Here is a 15,522-nt window from a genome sequence, read left to right on the forward strand (position 1 = left end):
GTTGTTAAAATTTGGTGTTTGTGTGGGGTATATGAACCATGTAGGCTTCTATTGCACCATCTCGCTCATCCTCCTCTGGCAGTTTTTTTTGCCCAGAACTGAGGCACTGCTGATCCCTGACCCCCTTTGGATTCCCACAAGAGCCCTGCTTGGGCTCAGCCCACACAGACCCACAGAGAACTTTCCCCCAATCAGGCTCCTCCATTTCCTGCAACTGACCCCTTCCTCTGACTGAGCCACTGTCCCCTGGGGCCACAGGGAAACCAGGCTTTCTCCTTTGAACATTGGGAATGGTGTGAGTCTGTTGGGGAGAGAGGCTCCCTGGGGATCCATCTCTCTAGGGAAGTTTTTCAACTGAACTGATGGTACATGTGGGGAATAAGGGGAGGATAGAGGAGTTAGAGGTGAGACCAAGAGGGAAAGAAGTAGAAGAGGAAAAGTAGGGGTAGACTAATGTTTGGTGAGTAAACACTTTTCTTTCTCTTTCCAGAGCTATTTCTGAAACCGAAATTTTTGAGAGGGCATTTGCCAAGTGAGTGGAATCTGGCCCTCCCCTCCCAGGACAATCTGCACAACAAAAACTCACCTGATTGCCTTTGGTGCTATTACCCAAGGTCTTGGAGTCTGGCCCTTTGGGAAAAGGGCTGGAACAGATAGAGAAGAGGGGTTCAGGGAAAGAAAGGCAGAAGGCTGGAGAAATCCAGTCTTTGAGCCTCTTTGGTGAGGAATTTCATTTCTCTTTTTAGAATATGAACAAGTTTGCATTCTCCCAGTAGGTGAGTGTGAGTTTGCTGGAGGTGGTGGTGGGGATCCCATCCTGCACACATGGGGTAAGTAGGGCAGATTGCTCCTGCCTTGCCTTTGCCACCACTGCCCTAGGTGGCCCTAGGTGACCAAGGGACTGGCCCTTGGTCATATGGAATGGAAAGGGTCCAGAAAGGCTGAGAACATGGAGGGATGAATGGTGATGGGGACAGGAAGAAGTTAAGTGAGAGGGAGGAGGTGGTAGGAGAGCAGAACCCTCCAAAACATCTCAAAAGCTAATGTGGGGGGATGAGGAAGTGAGATGATGACTTGATTCTCCTTCTAGGAAGAATAGAGGAACCCTTCTGGCAAAGTAAGTATTTATTAAGGGGGAACCTGGGGCTTCTGGGTGGGAGCTGCAAGTCTGAGCACCTAAACTGGTGGTTTCCATGCAAGTCAGAAATCTAGATCCACTTCCAAATTTACACTTTGCTCATGAAACAAACAAATGTTTATTGAGGACTTATTGGACAACAAGCATTATTCTGAACCTGAAAGTTATGGCTGTGAACCAAACAGACATAAATTCTTGCCTCTTTGGAGCTTCCAATCCAGTGATCTGTCATCTCAAGCAGATCACCCTGAGGGCGCCTGATGCCTCCTGGGAGAAACAGAGGGCCCCCAACATCCACCCCATGGTTAATTCTTCATAGACTTTGAGGATACTGGCAAAGTTGCCTGATAATAAGGGCAGCTTATATGTGCCAAGCGCCTTACATACATAAACTCTGTCTCTCTCTTGCTTTTTGAGATGGGGTCTCACTATGTTGGCCAGGCTGGTCTTGAACTCCTGGCCTCAAGCAACCCCCCCATCTCAGCCTCCCAAAGCACTGGAATGACAGGTATGAGCAACCATGCTTGGCCTACATAAACTCTTTTAATCCTCATAGCATCCCATTTAACCAATATGGAAACTGATTCCAGAGCACCTAAGATTTTCGCCTCTAAAGCCCAGTGCTAGATTTTACAGTATTCCTGACATGTCCTAGAAATGACCACTTTGTCATTATCTTCCATTAGTGATGATGTCTTTTCAAAATCTCAATCTCTGCTCCTAGTATCCTATTTCCTCTTTTCAGAACGCTGGATTGTCCATCTTTTTACCTTCTATGACAGCTCTATCCACAGAGCTCAAGTGTGCCATTAGCAGAGACAATTTTGGTTAGTAGCTGAAAGGGATAGAAGAGTTTGGCTCATATTCATGCAAACAGGCTATCATTTCAAGGATGTTCTAATCAAATACTTGCCCCACTTTCTGGTTGGCATTAATGCCTGAGAGCAGATTTCAAGCATCTACAAGAGGAGGTTTTCCAGAAAATAAAGACACTGTCTCAGCTCTCAAAGGATGTTCAGGATGTCGTGTTCTATAGTATCCTGGCCATGCTCGGAGACAGAGGGGCTCTACAGGACCTGATGGACATGGTGAGGGGCTCCACAGTTGTATAGGTCTGATAAGCTGTAAATGGGATTGGCTAGGAGATATGACTCCCAAGTTACATGGGGGAGGAAGAATAAGCAAGATGCCAGGGGAATGCGAAAGACTTGGGACTCTGGCACCGGGCACAATGGGCCAGAAAGTGCCGCCCCCACTACTGAGGCTGCTTGGAAACCCTGGTGGGAGGTAGAGAACCCTCACCCCTACCCCTTGGTTATCACCAGTAGACACAGGCAAATTATATAATGTTACTGTTATCAGTATTATTATTAACAATAATACCTGTCTTCTATAGCTGGAATTGGACAGCCCAGGTCATTTGGATGGCCCTGGTGGTGCCATCCTAAAGAAACTCCAACAGGAGTCAAACCGTGCATGGTTTAACCCAAAGGACCCCATTCTTTATCTCCTTGAAGCCATAATGGGTAAGATTAATTAAAGGGAAGAATGGGAGAATCATAAGTTTGGTCCCCAGACCCCCCAAAAAGCTGTGTTAGATGCCATGTGTCCAAAGCCCTTTGAATGCCATGATCTTTCGTCCTTACATCACAGCTCTCTCTAAGGTCAGAGGGCTCACTGTGATAACTTGCCATATGATACAGAATGAGTTTAAGGCCTAGGAAGTCACCAGTTTATGTTCATCCGAAGATCACTGGAGGTGGGTGATTCCAGCCTTCAGCCCCTGAATCCCATCCTCTGGTTCCTCTTATTTAGCATCCTGGAGACCATTCTGAAGGGCTTCCCAGGGCAGGGAGCTTGACCTTTAAGTCTCATGGGTTTTATTCCTCTACTTTGAAGTTATTCTCTCAGGGAGTCTCCTGCTTTATGGTGGGAGGAAAAATCTGGATTCTTCACTACTGTCTTTCCCCACATGTCCTCCACCCTCAGTGCTGAGTGACATCCAACACGATTTGCTGGCCTGTTCTGTGGAGAAGAGGATCCTGCTTCAGCAACAGGAGCTGGTGAGAACTTCCCAGGGGCCAGAAGTTCAGGGAAGAGGGTGAGGGAACCAGAGATAAGAAGAAAGATTCTGAGGAAAGAGAGATGATACAGGTTTATGCTGGGAGGGGAGTCCTTATCCAACGGTGGCCACTGGGAAATCCCTAGCTGCAGTGTCCTTCTGGAGAGCTGGTCCAGTGGGTATGAGCCTCCCTCAGGAGGGTCTTAGTTTCCATGGCAATCTCTGCAGCATTCCCCAATGGTCTAAAATAGCCATATGGGAGCACAGGACTTTGAGGACTAAGGGGATATCATATTCCTGCTCTACTCACACTGTTACCATTTGCTAATTACTTCTGCTCTAGTTACACTGTTATGATTTGCTAATTTCTCTGTTTTTCTCTCTCCAAGTATATGTACATATAAATACATACCTTTATATGCATTTACTGTATTCTTACATATGTGCATATACATTTAGAAATAAAAACACCACTATTCTACGAGGAGAGTTTTATTTTCACCATTTCATAGATGTGGAACCAGTGCTCCCTGATTTCCCATAACTTGATCTGTGGATCATAGGATATGACGAACATGTTACTTCTGGTCCTCTGGATCCCAAAGCTCTTGCTCCTTCTGTTATCCTGCATGGCCCTGGGTGCTGGGCAGAAGCTTTTTCTTCCTGATCTTAAAGGCTGGTCTGTAGAGTCTGATCATCCTTCTTCTAGGTAAGGAGCATCCTGGAGCCGAACTTCAGATACCCCTGGAGCATTCCCTTCACCCTCAAACCCGAGCTCCTTGCCCCACTCCAGAGTGAGGGTTTGGCCATCACCTATGGCCTGCTGGAGGAGTGCGGCCTGAGGATGGAGCTGGATAACCCCAGGTCAACCTGGGATCTAGAAGCAAAGATGCCCCTGTCTGCCCTCTATGGGACTCTCTCATTGCTACAGCAGCTGGCTGAGGCCTAAGCCCTCCCTCATGGGCAGTCAGTCCAGAGATACTGGCCCTTGCCCAGTCTATGCTGTGAGTGTCCTTATGGGTGCAAGAGAGAGGGCTGTGCCTCTCTGCATTTCCAGGTGGAGTAGAGACAGCAATGGGTAGAGACTTTAGGAAATGTTTTGGGGTGGTGGAATACTCTATATATTGACAAGAGTTTATATATTTGTCAAAACGCCTCAAATAGTATGTTAAAGACGTAAGCATTTCACTATGTATAAGTTTTACTTCAAAATAATAAAAACAAATACTGACACTAGTTAACAGTGTGCATTTTGAATTGTTTTGGGTGAAGTGTACTGATAACGGTAACTGATATTGAAATGCAACAAAAGTAAGTTGACTTGATGATAGACAGATACATGACCAGGTAAATGTGATAAAGTATTAATAATTGGGGAATATGGGTGAAGGATATAGAAGAGGTTTCTTTTCTTTTTCTTGAAACATTTTGTGAGTCTGACTTTTCATATTAAATGTTAGCCCCCACGTGTGTGTGTATGTGCATATTCCTCAATTATTAACATTTTCACATTTTCTTGGTCATATATCTGTCTCGCTCTGTGCTCTCTGTGTCATTTGCCACCTGGCCTCCTAAGCTGAAACCTGGGAGTCCACCTTGACTCCTCTCTCTCCTTAATCCCCGATCAACACAGTCTAGCCGACTCACTATAGCCCTCCTCTTCTCACCTGGACAGCTGATCTAGTGCTCCCAGCTGGTTGTCCTGCCACCATCTTGTTCTCTTCAAATTCTCCTTGAATCCTGGAGGCTCTTATCACAGCAGGCATGGGGAATAATTTTAAAAAATGCAACCTTTGTATGTCACTCCTCTGCCTAAAATCCTTTAGAGGCTCCCTGTCATCTAGAATCATCAACCAAGATTTTAAATATGATGTCTCATCAGAATCACCTTGGCCCGCATTTCCACATGACGATAATCAAGTGCCTTATCACTAGTTCACTCCAGTGTATTCCAGTAATCCCTATTGCTCACATCATGTCTTCACTTTTAGACAGTGTTTACTTATTTTTTGCTAAAAAAGGCAAGAAAATGAGTTCTTCTCCCATCTTGCTCTTCTATCATCTCCTATCTCCAATTATTTTATTATTTGTAAATTGCCAAGGAGTGTAACCATATTCCTCATGTCTGTTTAGTGTTAATTCTTTATTTTTTTTTGAGACAGAGTCTCACTCTGTCACTAAGGCTGGAATGCAGTGGCATGGTCTCAGCTCACTGCAACCTCCACCTCCCAGGTTCAAGTGATTCTTGTGCCTCATCTTCCTGAATAGCTGGGATTACAGGCATGCACCACCACACTCGGCTACTTTTTGTATTTTTTTTTTTTTTTGTACAGACGGGGTTTCACCATGTTGGCCAGGCTGGTCTTGAACTCCTGGCCTCAATTGATCTGCCCGCTTGGGCCTCCCAAAGTGCTGGGATTACAGGTGTGAGCCACCATTCCCAGTCTACTTAAATTTGTTCATTGCTAACTACCAGTCATTTTATTTTATTCCTTGAATGGCTGTGATCTAATAATTTTTTCAGTAGTGCTTCACTCCCCAAGTCCCTTCATATTTGAGAAACTTTGCCTGTTGCCTTTATTCTTGAAGAACTCCTTGGGGAGAGATTATATTTTTAGGTAACACCTTCTTGCCCTCAGTCTTTTGTAGCCATGCAAAGGTTTCCTGTTGACTTCTTTATGCCTTGAAGAAGATCAAAGCTAGTCAAATTTTCTCAAACTCTTTGCATATACATCTAAATGTATGCCTGAAGAATTATTTCTTCATCCTTGAAGTTAAGCACTTTAATCAGGCAATACCCATGTCTCAGTCACTCTGTGTCACTTTTCCTGGGACACTGTGCCTTCTGAGCTGCAGATTCAATTCTTTTAGGAATTTTTCCTCTTATAATAATTAAATATCTTTCATATTCTATTTGTTAGATTCTCTACCTCACAGGTACCAATTGTCCTGTAGGGCTCTCGTGTATTATTTTGTCTAATTCCTGCATCTTTGATTTTTTTTCGTCTGCATTCTCTGAGATCATGGCAGGTCTTTGCTCTATGTCTATAACTCAACTGTCAACTATAATTCTTTCCAGTTTATCAGTTCAGATATTGTGTTGTGATCTCAGTTCATTTCCTTAGCTTTGCAATCTCTCTTCACATATTTCTGTTGTTTTATCTTTGCAGTTTGAGGTTTTGCCTTATTAAAGTATTTATCTTAAATTCTTCCATGGCATAAAACAATTCTTTTTCTTGAGCTATGTTTTCTACCTGAATTGATTCCTCCACTCTCTTCTTTTCCTGTTAGTGTGTTTGTATGGAATCTCTGTCACCCTCCACCTTCCCCTGCCATGTAATGCTCATCCTCAGCATGGGCAGCTCTGTCCAAACTCTATTTGCACAAAGACAATAGGGTAAATGAGTTTTTCTCAACTCTCTTATAAATGAAATGAGATGGTTTCTTTCCTCTGCAAACTTTGGATTAAAACCTGTGTTTTCCAGTGCTTAAGGTCATGGCATGTGGAAGGGAAGGAGGGCTCACCTGGAGGTCTGGGCAGTCTTGGATGATTGCCCCGGACTGTCTCTCACTTTCTACAATTTTAAACATTCTCTGTATCCGAGTTCCCTCACCTCATCAAGGGATTTTGCCCTTTTGGAAATTACTTCTGACATGAACTACCTGAATTCATTCAAGGAACTCAGGTCCTTTTGTCAATCCTTGTACTAATTAGATTGTGGGATCATCGTGGCAGGTGATCTGAGGTCAGATTTCTTAATTCCTTCAAACTAGGGTGAATAAAGCAGACCCTTCATTGTTGGAGGAACAGCAGGGGCTCCCATCCCAAATCCTAAGAGTGCTGCATTAAGAGCTTTTTTTGGCCCATGAACATCTGCTTTATTCACTCCATTTCTTTATAGGCATTTAAAGATTTTCACCCTGCTGGGGTGAGATGCCTGACATCCTTTCTCTTTCTCCTTTATTTCAGCCTCTTCATTTTTCCCTATTCTCTTAGGAACCACATGAGTCTTCTTCACTGTCCAGGTTTCAGCATAACCTTTCCCTTTGGAAATGGCTTTGAGGCTAGTGGCTATATCTCCGGTGGGCCAGCATCTGATCGTGATCCAGCATCAGGATCTGCCCCAGCACATTCTTTCCATGATGATCCTGAGTCCTGAGGCTGTACTGTAGTCAGGCCAGCCAGAATCTAAACTTGACTTGTCTATTTCTTCCATTTTAACCATGGATCACAATAAGCAAGGAATTGTATATTTTGCCCTTTCTTGTTACTTTGCATTTCCTGATGCATTACAATGAGCCAGCTCCCTTAGGAGTTGGATCTCTGTTTTCTAAATTCCATTGCTGGCCCAGCTCAGTGGCTCATGTCTGTAATCCCAGCGCTTTGGGAGTCCGAGGCGGGTGAATCACTTGAGGTCAGGAGTTTGGGACCAGCCTGGCCAACATAGTGAAGCCGTCTCGACTAAAACTACAAACATTAGCCGAAAGTGGTGGTGCGCACCTGGAGTCCCAGCTACTCTAGAGGCTGAGGCAGAAGAATCGCTTGAACCCGGGACGTGGAGGCTGCAGTGAGCCAAGGTCGTGCCACTGCACTCCAGCCTGGGTGACAGAGCAAGACTCTGTCTCAAAAAAAGAAAAATTTCATTGCTTAACTCTTATCAGTTAAGATCAGAGTTAGCAATTGGAAAACAGAGATCCTAAACTTCTATCATAACTGATCACTGCACAGGTGCAATTTTGTATCACAGGTCACTAGGGACTAGGTAGCCGTTCAGGAATCAATGAGTATTCATCTCTCACTCTCTCATTCTTTCTCTTCCCAAAGCACATGTTTCAGTGAGTCTGGGTCACTGTAGCCAATACCACTTTTGTGAGATCAGAAAAATGACTTTTGACAATAACTACCTGGAGTCAGGCTGAATTTTGCAGATGCAGGGCACTGCCCTCACCTCAGACACCAGGTACAAATTTGGGAGTTCCCAGGACATCTTCACTTTTGACCAGCTGGCTAGAAACTTGGTGTTTCTCACTACATCTTCAGGTTCAATAATTCACTGACACAACTCACAGAACTCATTGAAAGTGTCATACTTGCATTTATATTTTATTATAGCAAAAGGATACAAATCAATCAGCAAAAGGTAGAGTTGCATAGGGTGAGGTCTAGGAGGTTCTGATATGTGAAATTTGCTTTTTGTAAAAAATATATTTTGTTTTGTATATTTAAGGTATATGACATGATATTATGGCATGCATATAAATAGTAAAATGTATTAGTCCGCTTTCATGCTGCTGATAAAGACATACCTGAGACTGGGTAATTTATATAAAAAAAGAGGCAGGCAAAGAGGGAATGAGAACCAAATGAAAAGGGAAACCTTTCCATTTGTCCCTTGAAACCTCTTATAAAACCATCAGATCTCGTGAGACTTATTCACTACCACTATTCACTACCATGAGAACAGTATGGGAGACACTGCCCGCTTGATTCAATGATCTCCCACCCACTACCTCCCATAACACTTGGGAATTATAGGAGCTACAATTCAAGATGAGATTTGGGTGGGGACACAGCCAAACCATATCAGTTACTATGGTGAAGCAAATGAACATAAATGTGAAACTCTCATGTCCTCAGGGACGGCTCACCCTCTTGGCACATCTAGGTATACAGAATATCGTCAATCAAGGAACCTTACCCGAAGCAGGACCCTCAGCATGTTGGTGCACGGAGGAGTGGCATATGTAATTAAGATTTTATATTTCAAGTCCGTAGTTTTTACAATGTAAATGATAGGAAGTAAGACTCCATTTTGGTAAATCTTGTCTGGTGGTGATATGCAGAAAGTACAGCTCTAAGCTATGTTCTCAATGGGCTGCATATCAGATTCCTAAGACTGAGAAGGGAAGGCATGGGACTTTTATGAATATTAGAGGAGGCAAAAGTAAAATAAATGCATTGTGAATACTGTCAATGGAAAGGAATGGGACTATTTTGTGTGTCAGTTCTGGATGTTACTCAGAAGTTATAGGTGTGGCAATCCTGTTAACACAGTTTCTCCGCCGTCAGGCACTTCACTTATTCCTGTAACCCTACAGGGAGTAAATGGAAAGGGAATGGGTTTGGGGCAAGATTTTCTTTGTCCTTTTGCTTTATCTTTAGGATATTGTTGTAAGATTGGATTATATAATATATGCAAGGTGCTTGACAGAAAGGAGGTGTTAAAAACATTAATTCCGCTTGTACAGATGTCCAGACTCCTACAGCCAGGCATTTCAGAGGTGCTTCCCAGGGTCCTGGCCCTTGGATTTGTCCCTGCTCCTGAAGCTGACGTCTGCCTTCCTTGGTGTCCCATTCTGACATACGTTCATTGAACCCATTCTTCTCTAGGGAATGGGAAAAAAAAGTGAGAATAATAGAAATATCAAGCTAGGGTTCTCCAGAAAGACAGAACCATATAGCTATGAAGAGAGTTATTAGAGGAATTGGCTCACATCACACAAGTGTTTCCAAAAGACAAAAATAAATACTGACTTTGTTGAGCCTGTACTGTACAAAGGGGTGTTCTTTGGAGGAAGCTTTGCAGTTCAGGTTCCTTGTTGTCTAACTACGTGACTGACTTACAGGCATATTGTGCAAGTGTGGAGAAACTTTCTCAAGGTGAATGGACACGGAAAGGGGAGCACGCATCAGCTGGGAGGGGAAGATGATCTGCTGATTTTCTACTGAATGGAAAGGGACGAGGAAAAGTTAGACATCTATATTGAGTCTAGTTCAGCATAGAACTCAGTGGGAATACCAAAGGATGGATTTGAAAAGAATATAGCCAAACTATTTCTTTTTCTAACTGGTGGGGGTTAAAGGTCCAAGGGTCTCTTCTCCTACCAATCTAGGCAGGTGCTAAGGCAAAGCTGTCCAACGGAAATATAATGCAGCCACATATAAAATCTTAACTTTCCCAGCAGCCGCATTAAAACAGTAAACATGAAACCAGTAAAATTAATGCTCATAATGGCATGGTTGTATTATATCTAAAATATTGTTATTTCAACACAAGGGACAAATGGCATAATGGTGTGACAGCACCCAAATGGGGAAGCACCTCTGGTATGGGGGGTCAGAGAAGGTTTCCTTTTTCATAGAGCATCATTGGCATAATATAAAATTCACCCTTAAAAATTCTAGTAGTTTTAACAAATGCATACAAGTATGTAACCACCACAACAATCAAAACACAGAATACTGTCACCCTCCTGAATTTCCCTTGTGGGTTTTTGTAGTTAGCCACTCTTCCGACCTTCAGTCCATTATAAGCATTGATTGGTTTTGTGTCCTAACACAGAAATGGAATCATACTCTAGGTAGCCTTGCGAGTTTGGCTTCTTAGCCTAAAGGACTTTAGATTCATCCATGTTTGTTGCGTGTATCAGTTGTTCATTTTCATTTCTGAGTTTGTTTGTTGTTATTCCATTTTATACAGTCTCTTGATCCACTCATCAGTGAAGAATATTTGGATTGTTTCCAGTGTTCAGCAATTTTGAATAAAGACCCTAAAAACATTTGTGAGCATGTTTTTCTGTGAACATAAGTTCTCATTTCACTTTAAACGCTTAATCATTGCATTGCTGGGTTGTATGGTATGTGCTCTTTAACTTTATAGAAAATTGCCAACTCTTTTTGAAGGTGGCTGTATTATTTTGCATTCCCAGTAGAGTTCCAGTTTCTCTGTACTCTCCAGAGCTGTCTCAATAGCATTGTCATGCATTTTGATTGCAGCCATTCTGATAATTGTATAGTGGTGTCTCATTGTGGCTTTGATTTTCATTTCCCTAATGACTAATGATGTCTTTTAATTTTAGTTTTGCCATACTAAAATTTTAGTTTTGCCATATGTCTTCTCTGGTGAAATGTTTATTCAAACATTTTGTCTGGCCAGGTGCGGCGGCTCACGCCTGTAATCCCAGCACTTTGGGAGGCTGAGGCGGGCAGATCACAAGGTCAGGAGATCGAGACCATCCTGGCTAACGTGGTGAAACCCCGTCTCTACAAAAACGTAAAAAAATTAGCCGGGTGTGGTGGCGGGCACCTGTAGTCCCAGCTGCTTGGGAGGCTGAGGCAGGAGAATGGCATGGACCCAGGAGATGGAGCTTGTTATGAGCCCAGGTCACACCACTGCACTCCAACCTGGGCAATAGAGTGAGACTCCGTCTCAAAAAGAAAAAAAAAAGAAAAAAAAAAAAAGGAAATTAGCCAGGTGTGATAGAACCAGCTACTCAGGACGCTGAGGCAAAAGGATGACTTGAGCCCAGGAATTTGAAGCTTCATTGAGCTCTGATCGCGCTGCTGCACTCCAGCCTGGGCAGCAGAGAGAGACTGTCTCAAAAACAATTTTTTGTTGTTTATTTTCTTATTGTGTTTTGAGAGTTCTTTATATATTTTTGATACCAGTCTTTTATCAGATATTTTATTTACATTTTTTAATTTACATTTTACATTTTACATGTATAAAATTTAAAATGTACATAACTTACATTTTAAAACAGCTTTGAGCTATAATTCACATACAACCTAATTCCCCTAAAGTATGTGATTCAATGTTTTTTTCATATGTTCATAGAGTTGTGCAACTATCACCACAATAAATGTTAGAACATTTTTATCGTCCCAAAAGGAAACCCCACGCACCCATTTTCAGCCACTGAGCATTTTCTCCAATCCTAGGCAACCACTAATCTGGCATTATGGATTTGCTTAATGACATTTCATATAAATGGAATTGTGTGATTTGTGGTCTTTTGCAATTGGCTTCCTTCACTTAGCATAATGTTTTCAAGGTTCACCCATGTTGTAGTTTTTATTAGAATGTCCTTTCTTTGTAAGTCTAAATAATATTCTATTGTGCAGACATACCACATTTTATCCATTCATTGATCAATGGACATTTGGATTATTTCTACATTTTGCTTATTATGAATTACTTTGCTATGGATATTCATGTGCACATTTTTATGTTAGACATATGCTTTCATTTCTCTTGACTGTATAGCTAGGCGTGGATTTTCTGAGTGTTATGGTTACTCAGTGTTTAACGTCTTAGTGAACTGTCAAACCATTTTCCAAACCAGCTGTATCATTTTACATTCCCCCCAGCAGTGTAACAGGGTTCAGGTTTCTCCACATCCTTGAGAACACTTGTTACATCTGTCTTTTTGAATATAGCCATCTTAGTGGATATGATTTGGTATTTCACTGTGGTTTTGATTTGCGTTTTTCTTTTGGCTAATAACATATTTTCATGTGCTTATTGGTCATTTGCATACATTCTCTGGATAAATGTCTACTCAAATTCTTTGTAATCTTAAAATTGGGTTGTCTTATTATTAGTGAGTCATCAGTGTTCTTTATGTCTCTTATCAGATATATGTTTGCAGATATTTTCTCCTAATTTGTCAGTTGTCTTTTCATTCTCTTAACAGTGTCTTTTAAAGAGCAGTTGAAGTTTGGATAAAGTCCAATTTATCATTTATTTATTTTATGGATTGTGTCTTTTGTGTAGTATCTACGAAATCTTTGATTAACTCAAGGTCATACAAATTTCTCTTATGTGTTTTCTTTTCTTTTCTTTTTTTTTTTTTGAGACGGAGTCTTGCTCTGTCGCCCAGGCTGGAGTGCAGTGGCCGGATCTCAGCTCACTGCAAGCTCCGCCTCCCGGGTTTACGCCATTCTCCTGCCTCAGCCTCCTGAGTAGCTGGGACTACAGGCACCCGCCACCTCGCCCGGATAGTTTTTTGTATTGTTTTACTAGAGACGGGGTTTCACCATATTAGCCAGGATGGTCTCGATCTCCTGACCTCATGATCCGCCCGCCTCAGCCTCCCAAAGTGCTGGATTACAGGCTTGAGCCACCGCGCCCAGCCTCTTATGTGTTTTCTTGTATTTTAAAGGTTGGTTTTATGTTTAGGTCTATGATTATTTTGAGTTAATTTTTGCATATCAATGATATGCAAAATATGGAGTTTAAAAAGAACATTCTGATGGTGATGAGAATAAGTTAGTTGGGGTGTAGTAGCTATCAGGGTACTCTCTGGAGGTGGTAGTTGTAGAAGGCCAGGTGAGGGATGACTGATAGTTTGGACTAGGGTGCTAAGAATGGCGATATAGAAAAGTGGAGGGATGGTATTTGGATGGTAAAAGTGCAGGATTTGATGATGAAATGAATATTCAGAATGATGTAGAGCAACAGTAGGTCAAAGATGATGTTTACTTTGCTAGCTTGTGCAACGGAGTGGCTGGTAGTGCTGTGCATTGAGGGGCAATGGTTGAGCATTAGTCTTGGGTGAGGAGGATCTTGCATTCACGTTTAGACATATCGAATTAGAAAAGTCTGTGAGATCTCCAAATGAAGGTGTAGAATAAGTAGTTTCATGGCTGAGCGCGGTGGCTCCTGCCTGTAATTCCAGCACTTTGGGACGCTGAGGCGGGCGGATCACGAGGTCAGAAGATCGAGACCATCCTGGCTAACATGGTGAAACCTCGTCTCTACTAAAAATACAAAAAATTAGCCGGGAGTGGTGGTGGGTGCCTGTAGTCCCAGCTACTCGGGAGGCTGAGGCAGGAGAATGGCGTGAATCTGGGAGGTGGAGCTTGCAGTGAGCTGAGATCACACCACTGTACTCCAGCCTGGGCAACAGAGCGAGACTCTGTCTCAAGAAAGTAGTTTCACGTAATGGTTTTGGAGTTGAGAGACTGGGGTAATGATGTAAATTTGAGAGTTACTGCTCTACAGATGGTAACTGATGGCATGGGGAGAGATAAGTAAGATTGGCTTCAGAGACAATACATGGCAGAAGAAAAGGGAACCTAAGGCTGAGCCTGAGGCTCCCCAACATTTAAAGGTGGTTAGAGGAGTTTGATCCAGCAAATAAAACTAAAATGGGGTGGTATAGTAGGCAGAATCTTTAGGATTGGTCCCCAATATTCCATGCCCTAATCCCTGGAATCTGTGAATGTGACATCACTCATGTGATTGTGGTAGGTTATAAAGCAGTGTTGATTTTAAAAAATGGAGTATCTTCATGGGTCTAATCTAATAAAATAAGTCCTTAAAGGCAAAGAAGTTACTATAGCTGATGGCAGAAGAATTCAGAGAGATTCCAAACATGAGAAGGGTTCCGTGTGCCGCTGCTAACTGAAGATGGGGGTGGTACATGTGTGAAGGAATATGGGAGATTTAAGGGGCTGCAAGTGAGGCCCCTGGAGTCAGTAAGAAAATGGACCTCAGTCCTGTGATCACAAGGAATTGGATTCTGCCAACAACCTGAACGAGCTTGCAAATAATTTATTCCTAGAGCTTACAGAAAACAGCCCAACCAGATTGGGTACCTTGACTTCAGCCTTGTGAGACTCTCAGGAGAGAATCCAGTCAAGCCTGCCTTGAATTCTGACCTACAGAATGTGAAATAGTAATAACAATAGAGTGTTGTAAGCTTCCGAGCTTTTCCCCCCTTATGCAACAATTGAAAACTAATACAGGTAACAAGAGGTAGGAGGAAAAACCAAGCGTGTTGAATAATCAACATGATAGGAAGAGTGTTTTCCAAGAAAGAGAAAATGGCCAACAGATTTGAATGCTGCTAAGAAATAAAAACAAAGAATTAACCCTACATATTAGGTTTAGGTAAACAGATATAATTTGGAGAGGTTAGCAAGACCTATTGTCTGGAGTGACGAGCCCTGAAATTTGGTTGGCACGGATTGAGAACAGTGGTAGGTCAATTAATGGAGATGGCAAGTATAGACATCTTTGGAAGTTCCCTTCTTGTTGGTAGGAAAAGAAGGTAATTATAAGGCAGCAAGTTCCTCGAGGGGGTTGGAGGGTTGAGCAGAAACTTTTTTTTGTTCATTTGAGCATGATTAAAAATGAACAGGAAGTATGAATAAAGAGGGAGAGGTTGAAGATACAGGAGAGATAAGGCATATGGATGAGTTATTTTATTTGTATTGATTTTGGCTTTCTTTTTTGTAAAATGAAGTGTTTTTGACTAGATGGATTCTACTTCTAGGGCTTTCATTTTCTGTGATTCTGGTCTTCACTTTAAGCTAAACTTTCCAAAGCTAAGGGCTTTGGCCCTTACAACTCTTTGAGACTCCCTTTGCTTCAGTCACCCAAATTCTTTAACTGATGCCCCTTTTGTATTATTTCGGCCAACACTCTCTCTCCCTAAACACATTCCAAATATTTGCTTCTATCTTATCCTGTCTCCACGTGTTAGAGCCTTTCTTCATGCCCTCACCATACCTCAATTTCACATTCCCTACTGA

The 15,522-nt window shown here is 42.3% G+C and overlaps 1 protein-coding gene across 1 annotated transcript in view; it reads left to right on the forward strand.

The window, feature by feature from the left end:
* The window catches only part of GSDMC (gasdermin C), a 39,612-nt gene extending 35,176 nt beyond the window's left edge, over positions 1-4,436 (forward strand). Inside the window, exons 8-14 of the mRNA XM_017870482.1 lie at positions 491-532; positions 747-776; positions 1,091-1,117; positions 2,087-2,226; positions 2,535-2,664; positions 3,128-3,201; positions 3,910-4,436. Of these exons, the coding sequence (XP_017725971.1) occupies positions 491-532; positions 747-776; positions 1,091-1,117; positions 2,087-2,226; positions 2,535-2,664; positions 3,128-3,201; positions 3,910-4,149 (683 nt within the window). The 3' untranslated portion in view covers positions 4,150-4,436. The remainder of the gene's footprint in view (positions 1-490; positions 533-746; positions 777-1,090; positions 1,118-2,086; positions 2,227-2,534; positions 2,665-3,127; positions 3,202-3,909) is intronic.
* The last annotated feature ends 11,086 nt before the right edge of the window (positions 4,437-15,522 follow it).

This window comes from Rhinopithecus bieti, unplaced genomic scaffold, assembly GCF_001698545.2.
Source record: "Rhinopithecus bieti isolate Rb0 unplaced genomic scaffold, ASM169854v2 scaffold_54, whole genome shotgun sequence".
Classification (NCBI taxonomy): domain Eukaryota; kingdom Metazoa; phylum Chordata; class Mammalia; order Primates; family Cercopithecidae; genus Rhinopithecus; species Rhinopithecus bieti.